Below are 22,917 nucleotides of genomic sequence, written 5' to 3'. Positions count from 1 at the left end.
AAAAACTGCATATCATGTTTGCAATTGGTTCAAGCCACACTTTCCTTCAGATCTTTATTTGTTAAAGAGACTGTCCTTTACCTTTGGAAATCATTAGATAATGATTAAAACAGACAACTGAAAGATGAAATACATGGCTTCGAACAATTGTGGTATTACTTCTGTGGTGTTTTTTCTGAGAGTCATGTGATTTAGAGAGATCAGACATCTCAGTAACATGCAGATCCTTTCTGATTGGCTGACATGCATCTTACGTAACATGAGTACACTTATTTAAGCCCACAATGTAGTGGAAAAAGAATACATCAAAACAGATCAAGAAAACAAGACACATCTCTGATATACTATCCAGCAGAAACACTCAGTTTGCTGTTCGGAGCACATTTCCTGAGGTTTGACTTTTCTACATTTACATTTATTTCACTTTTAGCTGACTAAAACCCATTTAGTCATTTTTGATTTGTGGGGCATTCTGGGAATATTAGTTCTATTGGAAAATTCCCAGAAAAGAGCTTAGTTTTTAGTTTTAATTTTTTATTGTTTTTATAGTTTTAATTTTTATTTATTTTTATTTGGTTATTCAGAATGCAGCCTATATTTTATGTTGTTCAGTGAATTAATGATGCTAAAATGCTCAATGCAGAAACGCTTAACGTGTTTAATGCATTCAACAGTAGCTAATGTTGGAGGATACACCTCATCGATGATCAAGCAGAACATGATTAAGTCATTTTGAAAAGTGATTATTTTTGGAAGACTTTTATTTTTGACGGGTGTTGAGGCTGTTGCATGTAGAAGTGTGTGTTGAGTCATGTTCGAGAAGGTTAAAGGATGTAATCACTGTTTTTGTGAACTTTGACCCGTGTTTCACAGTTTAAGAGTTTTTTTTCTTCGTAACGCTTTTTCACGTGGATTGCATTAGCTGCTGGAGTGACGCAGTAACACGAGAACTGTTAGTGCTTATAAATCTGCTTGATTAGAGACAATTGGAAATATTTGTTACATTTTTTACAGACTTTTGTACTTCTTACGTTTTGATTGAGAAGCAGTTATGGATTAATTAGATGCACAGATTGCAATTATCTTGGCCGATTGCGATGTTTTTTTGTAAGTGTGACCTGCCAGTGCTGATTTTTGCCAATTCTGATTTTCTTTCTAAGAACTATTATTGACAGCATAACACAAATCTACTTTTCTTCAATGCAAAATTTAATTGTCATAAAATGTTATTAAACATTACAATGTTCTACAGTATGTGTGATGTAAATCTGTTAATCATTCAAACGAGGGAACATTGTGCACACGATTTAGCGAATGATCATGTGCGGGGCTCCATACATTATTGCCTGTGTGAATGTATTCAATGTTATTGCATGAATGTCATCAGTGTTGGTCAGTGCAGTGAATCAATGCCATTGAAACTGTTAATAATACAGCTCAGCTGACCCTTGTAAAGTGGAGATGAAAGTTAAAATAATCAACACCTTCTTTCATCACATCTATCTTTGAATGAATCCGCGTTCATTGAATGAACGGTTTGATGATTTGCTCAAAGACAGTCCCAATGTAACTGCACTGAGTGACAGTCTCTCTAGAACACACAAAGGCAAGCATTGCTGATACTGGAGAAATATCAGCAGAAAGCCTCTCGTCGAGTGAGATTCAAGGTTTGGAACTAACTGTTATACATAACAATAGCCTAATGAGCTTATTGTCAGGTTTATGTTCTGTTATGTGGACCCTTATTTTGACACTCTTTTCTGTTTACTTCATTTCCTGTTTCAATTCTCTGTTTAGTTTTGTTTTCATGCCCGCTGACCACATCGTAACAATTATTCATATAGTAATAAATAATAAATGCAGATAATACAGCATATCACGCTACTGAGCCACTCAAAATTACCGCAAGGGTCGAGTTCTCGTTGGCCTGATTGTGTTCAGCTGTTCCTCATGTGCTCTGCTCCCGTTATATTGTGCTTCCTTCCCTCATGTCTTTGCTGGTTTGTTGAGTTCATTGTGTTTCTCACAGATCTTGTGAGTCAGTGCTGGATTTAGTTCCCTGAAAGGTTGCAGGTATATTTTTACATGAACAAAACCACCTTGAGGTAGTGCACTTGTTCAAAGGCTTCTGAGATTATTGCATTATGAAAGTATGAAAAACTGCAAAAACAAACAAAAAAACAGTACAACCTTTTCTATTTTCAAGTAAAATCTTTTTTATTTCTTACAAAGTGTGCGAAAAGGATTAGTTCACTTCAGAATTAAAATTTCCTGATAATTTACTCACCTCATGTCATCCAAGATGTTCATGTCCTTCTTTCTTCAGTTGAAAAAAAATGATCCAGGATTTTTCTCCATATAGTGGACTTGAAGGTCCAAACAGCAGTTTAAATGCAGTTTCAAAGAGCTCTACATGATCCCAGATGAGGAATAAGGGTCTTATCTAGAGAAACGATTGTTCATTTCATAAAACAACAAAAAAAACAAAAAAAAACAAAAAAACAAATATGCTCTTTAATCACAAATGCTCGTCTTGCACTGGCTCTGTGATCCATCAAGTACAAACTATATTAAAACATTGCTTGTAAACATTGATCTACTGATTCATGTGACAAAAATCCAAATCTTTGTAATAATGATTTGTGTATAATTGTGTTTTAAATCTATGCAGAGTTCCAGTGTTCTCTGAGAAACGATGGCGTTGTGGACTCTCTATCTGTCTCTTGGTCTTCTGGTCGCTTTGAATGCTTCAGGTAAAACTATTATTCCACGTCTCACATCATAACTGTTATTTTAACATGAATTGAAGCACATCTGGGACTCTGAAATGACGAATCAGAAGCAGGAATGATCTAATACAGTATGTGCACCTGAGTTTGTCTCTGAATTATTATGATAATTTTAAGACAATAAAACAACAATAATTATATCATTATATCAGCTAAAGTTGTTGATTCTTATGAATGATATTATACAACACCAAATATGCCTGTTAATTTGCAGTATATATTTATTAGTAGTTGTAGTAGCACTACTGCTAGCAGTTCTGTTTTAAAAATGTGTATTTCTTTCTTTTTAAGTGGAAACACGTCCTGTTGGAGGTAAACCTTGTAGCGGTAAGTCTTCTCTTGTCTTCTTCTCTTGTCAGTGTGTATGTCTAGTACAGTACAAATGTCCAAAACCAGTGCATTTCTCCACCTTAACAAGTGTGTGTAAAACCTGATGATCATGTTCTCCAGCATGCTTTAAAATGTTTTAAAGAGTATATTGGAAACTATTTTAACTCCTTTGTTTATTTAAGGTACACTATGTAGCTTTTTTTGTTCAAAATAAACAAAAATTAAAAAATGAGTCAATACATCATCAATCCCTCGTACAAAACATGATTCACTGATTCACTATGTTAAGTCTATTAGAAGTGTTTATATTTTAGACCTGTCAGAACAGTTTTCCGACATACATCACTCGCCCATGTGTGTCTCGTCACATCCGTAAATAGAGAAAAGTTGCTCCGGCCGCTTTGACGCGTGTCTGGTGTGGGAGTGGCACAGGTTTGCTGTCACAAGAGCAAGAAAGAAAGAGATGGAGCAGCTGAATCTCCAACCTCTGGAGAATCGCCCGTTTTAAACAAACACTGAACAGAGGAGAGTCTGCTGGACAAAGGAGAACGTGACAGAGCTTGTAATAAAACAAGAACCAACATTAGCTCGGCTTTAGATGACGAGAACTGATGGATTTTAAATGTTGTAAAAGTGACACAGTGATTAAGGAATTTTTGAGGTATTTAATTACAGGACCAGATAGACTGCCATATGTAGCTCTCTAACAGAGTTCACTGTACAGCATCTTTTGTGAAGCGTCACCTTCATCTCTATAGTCATGTGAAGCCAAAGCACAACTGAAACAATGCTGCATGCCAATTTGTTTTTTTAACCGATACAGGGCCAAAAGTTACATAGTGTACCTTTAAATGAAAGTTATTCATTTAATTACATGAAAGGTCATTAAAGGTAACAACATAATAACAAACAAAACTTCCATTTAACAGTCTGTAAGGCAGGATGGACTGCCTATGGATGCAGATGCTTCAAGTTTTTCAGTGCGCCAAAATACTCGTGGGATGGAGCCGAGGTATGATACATTCAGATTCTGATATGACATAAAATCATAAGAATATTTTTGGATTAACTCTGTAAACATCTGTGACACCTGTCAGTTATCACAGGAAAGTCATTTCAACTTGTTCCTCAGGTTAAAAACAAAAATATATGTTAACAGTGAAGAAATGACAGTGGAGCTCCAGGATGTGAACATACATCATTGTGATAATACTGAAACATCTTAATGGTTTGAAAATATAGAAATATTTCATGTTACACAACACATTTCATGTTATCATTAGAGGATCACTTAAAAACTTAACTCATCTATGTGAAGTTATATCTAATCTATATACAGTATAACCAGAACCTTTTCTAGAAAAGTAGTCCCATCTCAAATGGCAGATTTTATATTTCACAGGTAAAATAATAAACAAAAAATAAAGAGCACAGCGAGTAAACATTATTTCGACGGTAACTGAAGGCATGTCACAGATTTTGGAATATTAATTTCTTTGTGTTTGCTCATGTCTCCATCTCTACAGTTTGGGTGTTTGAACCATAATGGGAACCTTGCTTCTGTACAAAGCCATGATGAGTACATCTTTATACAGAAGCTGATTAGACAAACAACTCATGCATCAACACCTGCCTGGATCGGAGGCCATAAGGGTGTATGCAATCATTTTTCAATCATACTTTCTGTGCATTTACCATTACATTTACTAAAACTCATTTAATACATTTTTCAAAACACATGAACATAGATGTGTTTTTATCATTTATTTTTGGTCCTCAGAACAGTTAGTTTAGTGCATTGGCAGCCATGAGAGGCACCACTCACCATGATGATGTCATACTCCAGTGTTTGTATCGTGAAACTCGATGTGAAATAGTGAGGCTGATGAAGATAACTGAGTGATTTAACCCTTTCTTACATAGTTTTACATATTCTTTACTGATACCCTTTCTGTGGAATAATTTCTGTTTAGATTTCTGACATGTTTAAAGTGGGGTTAGGGTTCATGAGGAATCATCTTTTAGATAAATAAAGATAAAACAAAGCCATGTAAAGCTGTGGACATAAACACAATGCTGTTTTTTCTCTTCTGTTCACAGTATTATCGTTGGTTCTGGAGTGATGGATCCAAAATGAACTATCAAATATGGTCGCCTGGAAAACCCAGTTCCACTAAAGATGAGCGCTGCATTGAGATGAACTCTGTCAGTAAGTAACTTCTGTTAATGCTCATGAAATAACATGATAAATGATCCATCAATCTGAATTGTGTTAGACCATCCATCAGAAGATTAGCAGAAACTGCTTCATGTCATACTGTATATCCAGAAGCTAGAAAATAACTTTTTCATCACAGTTAAAAATGTTCTGTGAACATTCATCACAAAAACATTGTTGCTGATTGTTTTCTAGACATCAAATACTAATATTTCTGTGTCTACCATACTAAATAAACATTATTTAGTTTTTTCATAATACACAAATGATAAAAACAACTATATTTGTTCTGTCTTTCAACAGATGGCAACTGGAATGATGAAGACTGTAAAGTAGCTAAAGCCTATGTGTGTGCGTACTGAAACAGCATGTGAAGAATCAATGTAGAAGAAACAAGCTACTTTGATTCATTTACTTTCCATTAGAAATATTTAATGGAGGCTAATAAATGTGTTAAAAAGGTTAATTTTGTTTGTTTTATTTTTATTTATTTGTTTGTAAATAATAAGTAAGTTACACCTGTGAAACATCATTTTATAATTATCACTCCACAGTCTCTCTCTTTTCACACCAGGGGCGTCGCACGTGCCCCAGTAAAATGTTCCTAATAAATGATTTTTCTGATCAGGTAGATTACAGTAAACGTCTGAAAATAGGCTTTCTGATTCATAAAACGTTATCATTTACATTAGTTTAATTATTTAAAATATGAAGGCTGTTTGCATCTGTAACATATGGGATGTGACAACGGAGTGGGAGATCCAAATCTGAGCTTTATTAACAGTAGAGTGTAGTCAAACAGGCAGTAGGTCGATCACCAGCAAACAGATATAAGGTAAGGCAAAAGGGTAATCCAAAAACACAGGCTAGGCTAGGCTAGGCAAGGAACACGAAGACAAGGGTAAACAACGGCTAAACAAAACTCCGCCAGGCAACACAGCGACTATTTATACACAGGCACAAACAAGATAACGAGTTAACAAGGGGGCGTGGTCCAATGAGTGTCCATGGCAACAAACAAGGGAAGCAGCAGGGAAACATGAGGTCCACAAACTGAGGATATACAGGGGACACAGACAGGGAACAGGACAGCATCGCTGAAGCGAAAACGCAGAATCCTGGACTTGTTTGGAGGAATAAACCTGCAGAAATGAAAAATGAATAAATGAATAAATAAATCAATGAAAAAATCTATAAGTAAATAAATGTGATAATAGGGAAATAAATGAATAAACGACCTGATGAAATATGATTCATTTTTAATCAAATTAATTTTTCCCCCTTAATTTATTATTTTCTGCTTTTATGTTTTAATTATTTATAATTGTATTTATTTATTCTTTTATTTTTCCATTTATTTTATATTTCCGCCCTTAATTTATTATTTTCTGCTTTTATGTTTTAATTATTTCTAATTTTATTTATTTATTCTTTTATTTTTCCATATATTTTATATTTACTTATTTATAAATTCATTTATTTTTTTATATTTATTTTTTTATTCCAATAAGTATTTATTTACAGATTTATTTATTTTAACATTTATTTGTTTCAACTTTTTTTTTAAATTTATTTTCATATTTATTCTTACATTTCTTTGTTATGTATGATAATTCCAGCCAGCAATGACACGTGGGGCCCAGATGGGTTAACTACGGGTTCCATGGGTACTGTGTGGGCATGGGCTTTGGCTGGGTGAATTCAGCGGGTCCCATGTAGGTTTTGTAGTACGAGTCCCACATAGGAAGCCCATATGAGCTGATTACATGGGCCCCATAAGGGACAGGCATGGGCCAAGTGGGCATGGGTTTGATCTGGGAACACATATATGGGTCTTGCATGGCATATTTATGAGCCAAGTGGGCATGGGTTTGAACTGGGAATGCACATATGGGTCCTGCATAGAATTTTTATGGGCCAAGTGGGCATGGGTTTGAACTGGGAACACATATATAGGTCTTGCATGACATATTTATGGGCCAAGTGGGCATGGGTTTGATCTGGGAACACATATATGGGTCTTGAATGGCATATTTATGGGCCAAGTGGCCATGGGTTTGAACTGCGTACATATAAACCGGTCCTGCATGGCATATTTATGGGCCGAATGGGCATGGCTTTGATCTGGGAACACATATATGGGTCCTGCATGGCATATTTATGGGCCAAATGGGCATGGGTTTGGGTAATTGGTTCAGGTCCAGCAATATTATGTAATGCTCATCTACAAACAAGCATCAAAAATAAAATAAAATGTTAATTTTATTTAAGAGTAAATAAAGCTTGCTTAGACAAATCCAAATTAAACCCTGCGGCTCATGACGACACATTGATGTCCTAAGACACGAAACGATCGGTTTGTGTGAGAAACCGAACAGTATTTATATCATTTTTTACCTCTAAAAACCACATGTCCACTCCGTTATGACTCCTTTAGTGATGTCTGATCGCGCTCTGACAACGGAAGTGATGTCTCGCGCATATACTTCAATGAGTGTCAGACATCACTGCCGCTGTCAGAGCACGATCAGACTGACAGACGGCAGCGGTTGGAGTTAAAAATCATCATTTGTGTTCTACTGAAGAAACAAAGTCACCTACATCTTGGATGCACTGGGGGTAAGCAGATAAACATAAAATTTTCATTTTTGGGTGAACTATCCCTTTAATACGAACTTTTGTAGATGTCTGACAGAAATAAAGTCAGTCTGGTTAGTAATAAGTGAAGCTAATGTTGTTTGTGGAGTTGTTTAATCAGATCTTGAGAGATGTAATGTATTTTATCTTCAGTTGATTTCATCCAAGGCTGTGGCTGGAAGTAGTTCTTGTGTTTCTCTTTCCTTTCTTTCCTAAATGTAAACAGCAGTGTCTCTCTCATTGTTACAGAGTGTAATATAATTATATAATACTATTACTAATATAATACTACTAATAAACTAATATAATATTACTAATATAATACTATTAATTGCAATAGTCTGGTGCACTTCTCACATCCAACAAGATGCATGGAATAAAAAATCAGTAATTTAGAAACAAAACCAGCAACACTTGTGGCGTGAAGGGATCAGAAATAAACAAAAAAACTGGAGCTATATATCAACTTTATTTTGCCAAAAAATAAAAACCTTTCATTGTTACATACATTAACATCTAGTGGAAGTATTTTCCATTACTTTATGTTAGCTTAAATAACATTAAAATCTTGCACTGAACAACACTGTACTGAACAAATACAATCCCTGAATACATTTGTACTCTCTTCTGTTTCTTGACAGACACCTGCAGCGCTTGTGCTCACATAGCTGAGACACATTTGTCCAAGATGCCGTTTGAGCATCGGTAACGTGTAATGGCTGCATCGGACGCGTTTCGGTGGTTTAAATCGGCGCTCATGACTTAAAGTCGAGTGCTTTTACTGTAATTTAGGCAAGCACGCTCATAATAGAAGTGACGCGGTTGAGAGGCGGCTCATGGTTGCATAGCAATGACAGACGCCACTGGAGCGAAAGCGCTTTGGAAAGGAGAACGCGGCGCGGCCGCTTATGTGACGCGATATGTGAATGCCCCTTAGAACGGTGACTTTTTCTTTGACAGGTAGCAACTAGAGAATAATAATAATAATAATAATTTAGCGGGCCGGATTATGTTTTATTTTTGAGATCAGTTGCGGGCCGGGTAGAGGGGGTTGGCGGGCCGTAAATGGCCCGCGGGCCGGCAGTTTGAGGCCACTGCCTTAAATGAATGGTTGGGCTTACCTTGCATGAATTGCCCAGTTAGGACCAACATAAGATCCTTACAGAGCCCACTTTAAGCCCATATGGGCATTCACGGTTGAATCCTGGTGCAAGCCCACTTTAAACCCCTTTAGGCAGGTGGGGCCCAAATGGGTCTGACACAAATTGCCCAGTTAAGACCCACATAAGACCCTTACAGATCCCACTTAAAACCCACCTGGGCATCCATGGCTGGCCCCCATGTGGATCCCGGGTGCAAACCCCCTTTTAACCCCTTTGGGCAGGTGGGGCCCAAATGGGTCTGTCATGAATTGCCCAGTTAAGACCCACATAAGACCCTTACAGATCCCACTTAAAACCCACCTGGGCATCCATGGCTGGCCCCCATGTGGATCCCGGGTGCAAGCCCACTTTAAACCCCTTCAGACTGGTGGGCCCCAAATGGGTCTGACATGAATTGCCCAGTTAAGACCCACATAAGACCCTTACAGATCCCACTTAAAACCCATCTGGGCATCCACGGCTGGCCCCCATGTGGATCCCGGGTGCAAACCCACTTTAAACCCCTTTGGGCAGGTGGGGCCCAAATGGGTTTGGCATGAATTGCCCAGTTAGGACCCACATAAGACTCTTACAGATCCCATTTAAAGCCCATCTGTGTAGCCATGTTGCAAAGCCCACTTTGGACCCCTTTGGGCAGGTGGGGCCCAAATGGGTCTGACATGAATTGCCCAATTAAGACCCATGCAGTACCCTTACAGGTCCCACTTTTAGTACGTCTGGGCTTCCACGGCTTGCCCCAGTGTGGATCCCGGGTGCAAGCCCATAATGGGGCCCACATTTGCCGCCCATGAAGCCCTCATCTGGGCCCCACATGTCATTGCTGGCTGGGAGGTAAATATCCCAGATCATGTCCGAGTCTGTAAACGGCCGTAAACAAGAGGCCAGAAACGCTGAAGACGGACGCGAAGAGGAGAAAATTCTGTAGGAGGCAGAGCAGCTCACTGTTCACGATGCTCGAAATATAGGAAGAAAATATAAATATTGAATTAGGGGTGAAGGGTTATATGAATGCATCTCTAAAAGGAATTACTGTCTTCAGAAAAAAATCGATGGCAATGGCATTTTATTTTCCTCTTACCTCCAAATAAAGTAGCTAATTATTAGCGCAGTTCAGCTTTGTTTACAGCGGTAACCTAGGAAACACTGTATCACTGCTGCTCCATAAGCGCCACCTGCTGTCAGAGAGTGAATTTGCGTCTCATTCAGCCTGCTGTTTTTGTTTCAAGCTTTTTTGTGTAGCATAAAATTTCACAAAGATAAAGTCAGACCGTTGTGTTTTTGCTTTAAATCTTGAAATTAAATCTCAATTAATCATCTCAATTAATTAAAATAAAAAAAACTGCTCATGCAATGTGATAGCATCTTTGTTTGGATTGTAATTAAAAAGCAGTGGTTCCCTCTAATTTGAAATGGCTATGTATTTTTGTCTATAATAATAATAATAATAATAATAATAATAATAATAATAATAATAATAATAATAAATATCTGCAACCAGTATGAGAATTGGCCAATTTGCTTGTAAAAATAAATAAATAAATCAGAATCTAAATTGGCCACGAAAAAAATACTAAATACAATCTGGGCTGTCTTTTTCCATCAAGTAGATCTTGTCTTTCATAAAGGTTGAGGTCAGGGATCTTGGGCTTAAAAAGGTTGGTGACCACTGCTATATACTGTAGCTCCACTGTGGTTTTTAACAAATTTTCCACAAAAAAAAAAAAAAAAAAAAAAAAAAATTTCAAAACACCCCCCCCCCCCCTCTGTTTTTTTCACAAATTGCACCCTGCCTATAATAAGTGTTTATTTTCGGACTATTTTAGTCCAGCGGGTCGCCACCGCTGTGGAGTAGCACAGGACCTGGGTGAACTCGTCCATAGTCATAAACGGAGAGAAGTAGTGCCGGTTACAATGTTCTTCCGCAAGACGCATGCAGTTACTTTGTTCAATGACAATAAAGTTGAATCTAATCTAACCAATCTGATGACTGTTGATACAAAAGGAGGCACATGGAGTTAACGGTCAGGAAAACCAGCTGAGTGAAGAAGTTTTTGTGTTTGTTACTGTCTGTGTGAACTCTAACAATTAAGCTGGTGTTCTGAAAAGGTCTCAAAAAAAAAAAAAAAAGAAAAAAAATCTGGATTTTGGAGTTAGTTGAATCAATGTTAAAATGATAAAGTTATTTTTCAATAGACATATTTTTTGTTTTTGTGTGAAAAGAGGGTGGGTGGTGGCAGTGGGGCTCATTGGGTGCTCAGCACCCCTAAAGCTCTGACCCTAGAATCGCCCCTGGTAGTATCTGATATGAATTAACTAAGGTTACAAGTTTAATGTAGCGAATTTGTCAATAACATATCTGCGGTAAAACCTAATATAATAAAAGTGCCATATAAGAAAGAACATTCTCTAATATGTATAATATCAAATCTGTTTATAAGAAATGTAGCAGTTCATTATTTTAAACGCTTTCATGTATTTTAAACGCGCTTCACTGCGCGCTCAGGTGATTCATTCATGTTCACGCGCGCGGCGTGGGAAGGGGTCTCCTACCTGTGCTAGTGGGTATTTACCAAGAGATATTAATGTATGGAGTCATGTCGAGAAAACAGTTCTGGTAAGCATCGATGCACATTTACATTTGTTGTATTTTTACTTAGGAGATGCTTATCAAGGAACTTGTTAACTTCACGTGGCTGCCGTGAACCGCGGCGTTCTTGGCTTGTCTGAAAACTTTCAGTATGCTACTACAGCTAATAAACGGACAAAATATTTTCCATATTTAATCTAAGCATTGTTATGTGGATCTCGAGTGTTTACGCTGCACTAAACTTTGACGAGCAACACTCCGATCTGCAAACAAAGAGCGCGGTAAGAGACCTCGGTAAAGTTGGTTTTATATTCGCACATTCGGACTTCTGATAAATTCAGACTTTCCAATAAATGTGCAATAAATTAATATTTGCTAATTTTAAGCAGAGACATGATATTGACAACCAACGATTGTCAACTTACAACATTTTTCACAGTCAATCAAAATAGGCAAGTATTGTTTTAATGGCATATTTACTTGTGAATGTCCACTGAATGTCCAATGTAGTGTGATTAACAAGGCTATTGAATACGGATGTCCGAATGTGCGAATATAAAACCAACTTTACCCAAGTTGCTAAAACATGGAAAACACAAACACACTATCACAGCTTTTGTTGCTACTAGCTGCTTCTTCACTCAGCATGTTAAGACGCACATGAATTAGTGATTATTTCTCATGCCATAAATTGCTTTTAATATTTGTCTGTTTTGTAGTAATCAAGAGAAGTGTTATCATCGCTGAAGAAATGGCAGATTTTAATCCCCAGACACCGAGCAGGTCAAGCCCTGAAGAAATAACACCATAGACATCATCTTCTGACTGAACTAGCAAGGAGCTGTTGGAGTCAATGAGAAAGCTAGTAAGTTCAAGTAAAGTTTGGCACATTCAGTTAGACCATGTTACCTTTATTAATTGATACTTGTATACTTTTTGCTCTTTACAGGTGGAATGTAAACTTGAGTAAACGGCACTATTGTAATGATAATTTCTAAGTTTACTGAGCGACGTAAACTGCTGTCATCCACGTCACATCATTGCTCTAACCAACATTACCTGAAGAATCCTTTCAGCGTAGCAGATATTCACAAGCGTCTGGAGCCAACATAAAATGTAAGTAAAGCAAAACATTTTTTTTTTTTGTTTTTTTCTTATTTGATTTTGTAAGGATATCTTAATGAAGAAAACGTAGGGCAACAATGTTAATGTTAATGTTAATGTTACCTACGTTTTTTCCCCGTCATCATTATATAAGTGTGTTGCTGCTTTTTGTTAAGCACACTGATCTGAGAAATTTGATTTTATTCCTACATTCATGTGAATAAACTAGCAGTAGCTTCATCTATGATTAGTAAACCTTTACAATCTTTCTTTACTTGCAGGCTGAACTGGATACTTACTGAAGAGTGAGCTTAAACACTTAAAGTAACTTCAGTTGAGTTTAAATGCTAGTTGCGTGATGTTTCCTCAGATAACTGCACACAGACCTGACTTTCTCTTTTCTACATCCACTGTTGGTTATACACTTGTGTGGTTTTGGTTTTTTAGGTTTGTACAAAGTTACACCATATCACTGAAAACGGCACGCGTCAACAAGATTTCAGAGACTCTGCGTGACATTTTAAATGTTTATGATCTTCAGGTGAGTTAAAATTTGTCAACACCAACTACCTCCATCACTGTCTTCACTGTATATAAAATAAAGTTGGCTTGCTTGTTTAACATGTTAATTTTTACTTGACTTTGAAGGGTGTGCATGATGTCACCATGAAACGCACCATAGCCCTCTGTGCTCCTCGGTGTATCTGTGAGAGGAGGACCCACAATTCTTCAAGACTTGAAATGTAGGTATTCAATGCATTAAGAGAATTGCTAGTATCGGTGAATGTAACTGTCTACTTTTAGTCTACTGAGTGAAACTTACAGTTGGACCCTCTCTGCTTATTTCAGGAGGCGTTGGGAGAGCAGACATCACTGATTCTGTCATTGTGGTCAACGAAACCACAAGTCCTTCAAGCACTGCAGTTGTGATAGAAGATGATCTTCAGTTTTATAATAAAAGACTAATCTTCAAAAAAATCTTCAATTGTACAGCTGGAGGTTTATTTTATTTAATTTTTTTAGGTGTTGTTGTTGTTTTTTTGTCTTTTGAGTTAGTTTTTTTTTTATGTAATGAAGTCCTGTAGAGGTGCCGATCCTGTTCCTGGAGATCTTCCTGCCTGCAGAGTTCAGCTAAGTTATTCAGCTAATTATTTTCCTAAGTACAACAGCAAAACTTTTCCATTTACGAATGTATTTAAAACATTAAGTTTGTCTATATTTATTCAATTTTACACTCTGTGTATAAGTAAATACTAGTGTATAATTTTTCAAAATGTGGTAAATATTTACAATAACTGTATAACAACTGCTGTTATTTGATGTAATATAGTTTTGTAATTGTTTTGTAAATAAAATGTTTTCATGCCAACCAGATCAACTGAGTTCTTTTCAAATGAACATATAATTGCTTTTCATAATAATGTGATGTTTGTATAGATTTAAGTAATGTTATTTATGTATTATAATTTATATTATTAAAATGTAAGTAAACGTTTTGGCTGGGTATCAAATTTAAAATGAAAAATGAATGAACAGTATGGTAGATATATAAACGGGGATGGGCCGTTTCTGGCGCACTGTGCACATTTGCGACGGGCCGATACCGGCTTGATTCCGGCAGTGTCGGCATGGTAACGGCTGCAGAGTCTGGCCCGGTAAAGCGACGGCTCGATACTGGCTTGATTCCGGCAGTGTCGGCATGGTAACGGCTGCCGCGTCTGGCCCGATTGACTCGGGCCGATTGTATTTTGCTATCTGGGAATTATATCACTTATAAGGTATCAAATACAAAATTAATAGTAGTTATTAAGATTAATGTGGTTTTGAATTGGTAAAATGTGCTTGTAAAAATATTAGTGGTGGGCCGTTATCGGCGTTAACGTGCTGCGTTAACGTGAGACTCTTATCGGGCGATAAAAAAAACATCGCCGTTAATCTATTCTCAAATTTGGGTTGGGAGCTGGGTCTATACTATACGCAAGCTATGATGACTTTCACCTTGATATTTTAGCGCGGCTGTATACCTAGCCGAATTGACCCTTCGCAAAGACCCGCCCCCCACACACACAGTGATAAATGCATCACGGAGCAATGAGGACACTGACAACACGCCGACAGACAAGACAGACCAGGTTACTTATGATATTTGACAAAGTACCAGCTTTAAAACTGTGTACTTTTTTAAGAAATTCAAACAAAACCACTTTGTTGCTCTTTAATGTGTCGTGACAGATGCTGTAATGCCTCAACTCAAGAAGCTCGTAAACCAATCATCTCTTACTACGAGTCCATTTATAGCATCAAATAAACATGAATGAACATGAGAATCAATGTTGTTTCAAACGCGGAAAGATGTCAATATACACAATTTTTCAAGTTTAACTCCACCGACGTTAATCTTCTAACTCCTGACTGCTTTGTCGGACAAAATGGCGGATTACTTTTAGTCATTATTTGGGTAGCTCTCATATTCTGAATGTCTTCGGCAGAATTCAAATGAGCCATTTTAATCTAGATTAATTCCAAGATTACAGTGAGATTAATCTAGATTAAAAAAAATGTATCTATGCCCACCACTAAAAAATATCAACTTGCATAATTATTGTGCATGCACTGTGTAACACTTGATTTTCCTGCTAGACAAAAACAGAGATCAAGCATCCTGCAATAAGGAAAATTCTGTCCTCTCTTTGGGTGGTGCCTTTTGTGAAAACCCACTCCTCTTCCCCCAAAACAGGTGTTGGTGTAGTAAATATTTATAACCATTTTGTTATGGTTCTGGTATAAAAGGTAAAGTGCAAAGCAGTCATGGGGGATCTTCTGTAGCCAGAAACCTCCATGCAGTGATGGACAATTGACTTTGAACACTAATCCACCACTGTGTGTATATGCATTTCAATTGATGTTATTTCTGAATTGGGTTCTAATTGTCCAACTATGAAATTGGCATGATACATTTTTACTTGACAAATAAAATGTTATATTTGGTTTATTCTGTATTATTCTTAATTCATTATTTCAAGTAGATCAAAGCGAAGGTATTACCTCAAATCTGTGTTCAGGATTGTTCATACGAAAGGTTTAATAGATGGAGCATGGGGCACATTGATTGAGTCCATTTCGATTTCTGACTATCAATGCCTTAAATAAGTTGCAGTTTTCGTAAATATATAGAAACTATGCTTTTTGTTACGAGTAAGCAGAGTGCGACCGACTTAAAGGTAGATATTTACCCTGCATCCAATGTTTAAGATCAGAACTGACGAGTTTGTGTCTGGGAAGCATTTAATTCGGTCGAAATGACTCTTCTAAAGCGATACCGGGACTGCAGTGAACAAAATAATTGAAGATATAAGGTAATCAGAATAATCAAAAATCTAAATTAATACATAACCAATGATTAATTTCTAAATGGAAACACAGCCTAAGAGTAATAATCATTTGAAATTGGAGTCCGATTAAACGAGTGAAATTAAGTGAACTTCACAGAGGCGCTGAAAAGGCATACACGCGCTAACCTTCGTCTGGGCCGTCGGATTACGTTTTTGGGCCGATGGGGGGTTCCTTACAACTGCAATACAGATGAACAAAATAAAGTTGGGTTACTGAATATACAATCCCTTTCTTCAAAATCACTCTTTGTAAATGATATGATTATAGATTGTAACCTAGATGTGCTGTGTTTGACAGAAACCTGGTTAAAACCAGATGATTACATTACTTTAAATGAGTCTAAACCCCAAGATCACGAGCCTCATCTGAAAGTCAAAGGGGGAGGTGTTGCTGTAATTTATAGTAATATCTTCAGTATTACTCAGAGGAGTTTCAAATATAATTCTTTTGAAGTGATGGTGCTTAGTTTATTAACACTATCTAGTGTAAGTGATAAGTCCCATTTGACATTTGTGCTTGCTACTGTATACAGGCCACCAGGACACCATACAGACTTTATCAAAGAATTTGCTGATTTTCTATCAGAATTAGACATTCTAAACTCTATTGGAGTTAGACAACACGTGTCAGGACCCACTCATTGTCATAATCATACTTTAGATCTAATATTGTCACATGGAATCGATATTGATGCCGTTGAAATTCTGCAGCAGATTGATGGTGCCTTTCTAGTATTTGTCCTTTCAGGGGTTTGACAACTGTCATTTTATGGAATAGAGGTCCAGTTTTGGAAAAGAGTGTAAAAATTATTATGTTTATGAAAAATACAGCATATTAGAATGATTTCTGAAGGATCACATGACTTTATTTGAATTTTACATCTTTTATTTGAAATTTTTGAAAAATTCAAAAAGGCCAGAAGTAGTTGGCATCCCTGAAAATTAATGTCCGTCATTTAACAGTTTATTTATTTATTTATTTTTTATTTTTATTGTAAACAGTAGGCAAATATTGCTGTATATTGTCTCGTCATGTTCAGCTGCTTATCTTATCGCATTCTTCAAGCATTAAAAATTGCCGCGCTGCTTGGTTTCTTTGGACAGTAAATCCCGCCTCCTTCGATTTGATTGGATATCTCAAACATTTTGACATTGATGAGCACTAAGAGTTTTTGCATCAAGTAGGCCGCGCCTGTGCGAATGATCATCTGGGCTGACGGAAGGATATAGCCTATGTAATTTTACTTTACTTCATTCTTCATAAATATGTACTTTGCATCAGGCCGGCCCACATTATCCAGCAACCCAGCGGGAGGGGGGGGGGGGGGGGGGTATCACACACAGTTTCTGCCAATCTCATGTTAAACTTAAGTACCTATAGTAGTAGTGTATCCTTCATATCTCCGAAAAGTCTTTAGTTTTATCATATTTATAAAAGATACATACGCTGTACCGAGTCTTTCCACACAGCCGAGTGCCTGGAGGCGTGTCGTGTGAGCGGTGATGAAGTGATCAATGGTCAGCTAAACAAATATATTTAAACACGCAATACACCATAGTGTTATCCCTGGATAACTTTTGAATCACTATAATGAATATAGCCTATAGTGAATGATGAATAATGAATTCATCATTATTCATTATTATACAAGCCTCTGGCTTGCTTACATAATTAAAGGAGCTGTATGTAAGTAATGTATTTCAATTAATCATAAAATGGCCCTGATATGTCACTAGACATTAAGATGTTAATTTCAAATACTTATATCACTGACAACAGTAGTCCGGCCAGGATATTGTCATTTAAAAATTGTTGTTGCAGCCCTCAACTGATGTTGATGTTGACATGTTGTGTTTTGGCCTGAAGCGCCACCCTCCACCTATCTACCAATCACGAAGTCAGTAGTGTTTCAGCATCCAGGTTGCCAGCTCTGCTCTAGTTACAACAGCTGCAGCTACAAATGTTCCTGCTGGATCCTGCAGCCTATCTGGCAACCTCGAGTCAGGGGGAGGGGGAGAGGGGATACACCACTCTAGTCATTTGAAAGTGATTGCAGTACCAGTTTTGGCCACAATCTTACATACACTTCCTTTAACACATAATTACAGCAATCAGAAAAACTAATGTCAGGGTCAAGGGTATAGCTGTCAACTAAAGCAAACAGTGATCACCATAATGGTAAATACAAACATTTTTATATTTAATAAAACATCAAAATCTGTTAATTCCCAACAAGAACTTCTGTACAGGTATGAAAGAAATATGTTTGTAAACTGGTTTCACACTCAGTGTGAAAGGGTCAAATGGCTGTGGCTTTAAATCAGTTGTAGCTCTTATGTTTCTCTTTTGACATCTTTTTAACAGATCAAATCTGTTCATTACTGTGCATAGATAAAATATACTGGAACAGATACTGCTAAATACTTTACATTGAGCCTATAATGAACCACATGAGACATTTCAAATATATTCATAATAATATAGATATGAATAATAATAATAATAATAATAATAATAATAATAATAATAATAATAATAATACATTTTATTTATAATGCGCTTTTCTGGAACCCAAAGCGCTAATACAGTTTGACACTGGAAACATGAAAGCTTTTTATTTTTGAAAGTTTTATAATCATTTTCAGTTTCTGCACATATAAAAAACTGTAACATGTTAATGATAAAATTTATCACAGCGGATGTAGTCATTAGAAAATCAAACTATATTTAAATTAGTGGTGGGCCGTTATCGGCGTTAAGGTGCTGCGTTAACGTGAGACTCTTATCGGGCAATAAAAAAAATATCGCCGTTAATCTATTCTCAAAGTTGGGTTGGGAGCTGGGTCTATACTATGCAAGCTATGATGACTTTCACCTTGATATTTTAGCGCAGATGTATACCTAGCCGAATTGACCCTTCGCAAAGACCCGCCCCCCTTAATTACTGTTGCTTTGTCCGACAAGCCGTGGCGCTGTCACGCCACACACACAGTGATAAATGCATCACGGAGCAAAGAGGACACTGACAACACGTCGACAGACAAGACAGAGCAGGTTACTTATGATATTTGACAAAGTCCCAGCTTTAAAACTGTGTAGTTATTAAAGAAATTCAAACAAAACCACTTTGTTGCTCTTTAATGTGTCGTGACAGATTGCTGTAGCGCCTCAGATCAAGAGGCTCGTAAACCAATCATCTCTTACTACGAGTCCATTTATAGCATCAAATAAACATGAATGAACATGAGAATCAATGTTGTTTCAAACGCGGAAAGATGTCAATATACACAATTTTTCAAGTTTAACTCCACCGATGTTAATCTTCTAACTCCTGACTGCTTTGTCGGACAAAATGGCGGATTACTTTTAGTCATTATTTGGGTAGCTCTCATATTCTGAATGTCTTCGGCAGAATTCAAATGAGCCATTTTAATCTAGATTAATTCCAAGATTACAGTGAGATTAATCTAGATTAAAAAAATGTATCTATGCCCACCACTAATTTAAATTCATATAAATATATATTATACTGCTGTAGTTATTTAGCTGTAGTGGTTGATGAAGTTGAGTGTCATTAGCAGGGACGTGCACAGGAATTTTGAGGGGCAGTTGCTCTGACCTAAAAAAAAGGGCACTCCCTTACCAAGGACTGAGAAAAACTGTGGTATAAGCGGAATAATTGACTCCGCTTCGAGTCGTGACCGAATCACCACCTCAGCCCAGCCAGCAATGACATGTGGGGCCCAGATGAGGGCTTCATGGGTGGCAAATGTGGGCCCCATTATGGGCTTGCACCCGGGATCCACATTGGGGCAAGCCGTGGAAGCCCAGACGTACTAAAAGTGGGACCTGTAAGGGTACTGCATGGGTCTTAATTGGGCAATTCATGTCAGATCCATTTGGGCCCGACCTGCCCAAAGGGGTCCAAAGTGGGCTTTGCAACATGGCTACACAGATGGGCTTTAAATGGGATCTGTAAGAGTCTTATGTGGGTCCTAACTGGGCAATTCATGCCAAACCCATTTGGGCCCCACCTGCCCAAAGGGGTTTAAAGTGGGTTTGCAACCGGGATCCACATGGGGGCCAGCCGTGGATGCCCAGATGGGTTTTAAGTGGGATCTGTAAGGGTCTTATGTGGGTCTTAACTGGGCAATCCATGTCAGACCCATTTGGGGCCCACCAGTCTGAAGGGGTTTAAAGTGGGCTTGCACCCGGGATCCACATGGGGGCCAGCCGTGGATGCCCAGGTGGGTTTTAAGTGGGATCTGTAAGGGTCTTATGTGGGTCTTAACTGGGCAATTTGTGTCAGACCCATTTGGGCCCCACCTGCCTAAAGGGGTTTAAAGTGGGCTTGCACCAGGATTCAACCGTGAATGCCCATATGGGCTTAAAGTGGGCTCTGTAAGGATCTTATGTTGGTCCTAACTGGGCAATTCATAATTAATGGTAATTCATAATTAAATTCATAATTGGGTAAGCCCAACCATTCATTTAAGGAAACAATCTAAGAAAAATTAAAAACGAAGAATGAATGTAAGTACAAGATAAATACAAGACACTTGATGCTTTGAACTGCAAGAAATATATTAAATTGAACAACAAAAATTATCTTTAATAATAATTAATAATAATATATTCCAATATCCAAAGATCGTGACACATCCCTAATCTGTGATGGTCTGTTTAAAGGAGTCATATGTAAGATTGTGGCCAGAACTGATACTACAATCATGTTTAATTGAGCAATATCAGGGTTTTTCCTTGGCCAAAAAAGGAGAGTGGCGGTAACCCCTCGCGGAGCGATCATAGCTACGACGGTGGGGGTGCTAGCGTAACTGTAAGATCCAGAAATAGCATGGGTCGCACAGAATAAGAAAAACCAGCGCACCCGACAGACAGCGCTTGAAGTATTTATTTTTGGATTTCCTCATCGTGAGGCGGTGGCGGCAAGAAATAACGTGGTGGCGGCCGCCACCGAAATCTCTATGGAGGAAAAACCTTTCGTGTAAGAAATTGATAAAAATGGGCAAAATGGGTTAAATAAAATATCCACCCAAATTCTGAATACTTTAGAGCCCTCCTCTCCCTGATTGGGAACTTTCATCAAATATCAAATGTAATATCAGTTGTGGGCTGCACCTCTGCTTTTGAAATGAGAATATCCTGGTTAAACTACTGTGATATAAGTCATAAGCATTTGAAATTAACATAATTTGTCAACGTCTTGTAACATATCAGGAGCATTTAAAGGAAACTTTAAGGTCGATGTATGGAAACTTACGCCATATTTATGAACAACAGGGTACACCTCCTCCTGTCTGGCTGGCTCCTGTCTGGTTGGCTCCTGTCTTCTGGCTGGCAAGACCTTAATGAAATTAGACAAAAATTGAGCAAATCAGTGTTCAACAGGAGCTTTCAATAAAAAGATAAGTAACCATTTAACATCAAATAACCAGCTTACATGACACTAAGTGTGTGTGTGTGCGTGTGTCTGTGTGCATGTGTATGCGTGCAGAGCACACAGGGACATTAGTGTGTGCAAGCGTCCACGATAAGCAAGGCTCACGTGTCACTCAGCAATATGCGTATTATTCAAATGCGTATATTCAAACCCATGCCCACTTGGCCCATAACATTTCTATGCAGGACCCATATGTGCATTCCCAGTTCAAACCCATGTCCACTTGGCCCATAAATATGCCATTCAAGACCCATATATGTGTTCCCAGATCAAACCCATGCCCACTTGGCCCATAAATATGTCATTCAAGACCCATATATGTGTTCCCAGATCAAACCCATGCCCACTTGGCCCATAAATATGCCATGCAAGACCCATATATGTGTTCTCAGATCAAACCCATGCCCACTTGGCCCATGCCTGTCCCTTATGGGGCCCATGTAATCAGCTCATATGGGCTTCCTATGTGGGACTCATACTACAAAACCTACATGGGACCCGCTGATTTCACCCAGCCAAAGCCCATGCCCACACAGTACCCATGGAACCCGTAGTTAACCCATCTGGGCCCCACGTGTCATTGCTGGCTGGGAGGTGTGCATTATTTTTCTAATAATTCAACGGCCCGTCGTCAATTATTCCTTACTTAAATCACAGCTTAAATAGTGTTTTGACATCGCCAACCCAAGTGCATTTTACCTCAAACTTGCGTCTAGTTAACTTTCTAAAGTAGCAATCGCTTCTCGGGTCGACATTAACACACTGACAAAATTATATTCAGAATTAAAAATATTTTTATACCACTTTTTAATGTGTGATTGTGTAAAGGTTTTCACGAGATACCAACCTTTCGCGAACTTGCTTCCAACACTCGTTCTCATGGAGGCGCGGTGTGTACTGAGGGAGGGGCTGTGCGCGCGCGAGTATGTGAGAGAGACGCGTGAGTGAGAGACGCAGGGAAATGAAATACAGCTGAACGTTTGCTCTATGAAAGACATTGACAAAGACGAAAACTAAGGACATTTAATCTATAATTTTATTTTATTTTAGTTAGTTTTGCCGAACACACATTACAGTTTTGGTTAGTTATCGGTTTTTTGTAATGCCTCGTTTTTATTTTTATCTCGGTTAACGATGTTTTTTCCCACCTAGTTTTCGTTTTCGTTAACGATTATAACCTTACTCACCTTTCCGACAACGTGAAGTCGTCTCACCCGACAACCTCGACAATCTCC

General features: G+C 37.9%; 1 protein-coding gene and 2 long non-coding RNA genes across 3 annotated transcripts; 2 read left to right on the top strand and 1 right to left on the bottom strand.

Moving 5' to 3' along the window:
* Positions 1 to 284: 284 nt before the first annotated feature.
* LOC125248262 (galactose-specific lectin nattectin-like) lies at positions 285 to 5,803 on the top strand. The gene is made up of 7 exons (XM_048159987.1): positions 285 to 392; positions 2,672 to 2,753; positions 3,081 to 3,116; positions 4,049 to 4,131; positions 4,646 to 4,774; positions 5,220 to 5,328; positions 5,641 to 5,803. The coding sequence occupies exons 2-7, from the start codon at positions 2,696 to 2,698 to the stop codon at positions 5,697 to 5,699; spliced, it is 474 nt and encodes a 157-aa protein (XP_048015944.1). The 5' UTR covers positions 285 to 392; positions 2,672 to 2,695; the 3' UTR covers positions 5,700 to 5,803.
* Positions 5,804 to 6,090: 287 nt separating this feature from the next.
* On the bottom strand, positions 6,091 to 21,681 carry LOC125248955. Its single transcript, XR_007180453.1, has 2 exons — positions 21,503 to 21,681; positions 6,091 to 6,479 (listed from the first exon to the last, which is right to left on the bottom strand). It is a non-coding gene; the product is annotated as an uncharacterized LOC125248955 (long non-coding RNA).
* On the top strand, positions 12,265 to 14,226 carry LOC125248909. The gene is made up of 3 exons (XR_007180435.1): positions 12,265 to 12,589; positions 12,674 to 13,369; positions 13,477 to 14,226. It is a non-coding gene; the product is annotated as an uncharacterized LOC125248909 (long non-coding RNA).
* Positions 21,682 to 22,917: the final 1,236 nt, after the last annotated feature.

The sequence above is a fragment of the Megalobrama amblycephala genome, linkage group LG1 (genome assembly GCF_018812025.1).
Source record: "Megalobrama amblycephala isolate DHTTF-2021 linkage group LG1, ASM1881202v1, whole genome shotgun sequence".
Taxonomy (NCBI): Eukaryota; Metazoa; Chordata; class Actinopteri; order Cypriniformes; family Xenocyprididae; genus Megalobrama; species Megalobrama amblycephala.
This window is presented reverse-complemented; position numbering and strand designations above follow the sequence as displayed.

What these genes read in the sequence shown, in the direction of transcription:
- LOC125248262 (XM_048159987.1), top strand. Translation starts at nt 2,696, where the DNA reads ATGGCGTTGTGGACTCTCTATCTGTCTCTTGGTCTTCTGGTCGCTTTG. An exon ending in GGTCGCTTTGAATGCTTCAG is followed by an intron (nt 2,754 to 3,080) that starts GTAAAACTATTA and finishes TTTCTTTTTAAG; the next exon opens with TGGAAACACGTCCTGTTGGA. An exon ending in ACTCGTGGGATGGAGCCGAG is followed by an intron (nt 4,132 to 4,645) that starts GTATGATACATT and finishes CCATCTCTACAG; the next exon opens with TTTGGGTGTTTGAACCATAA.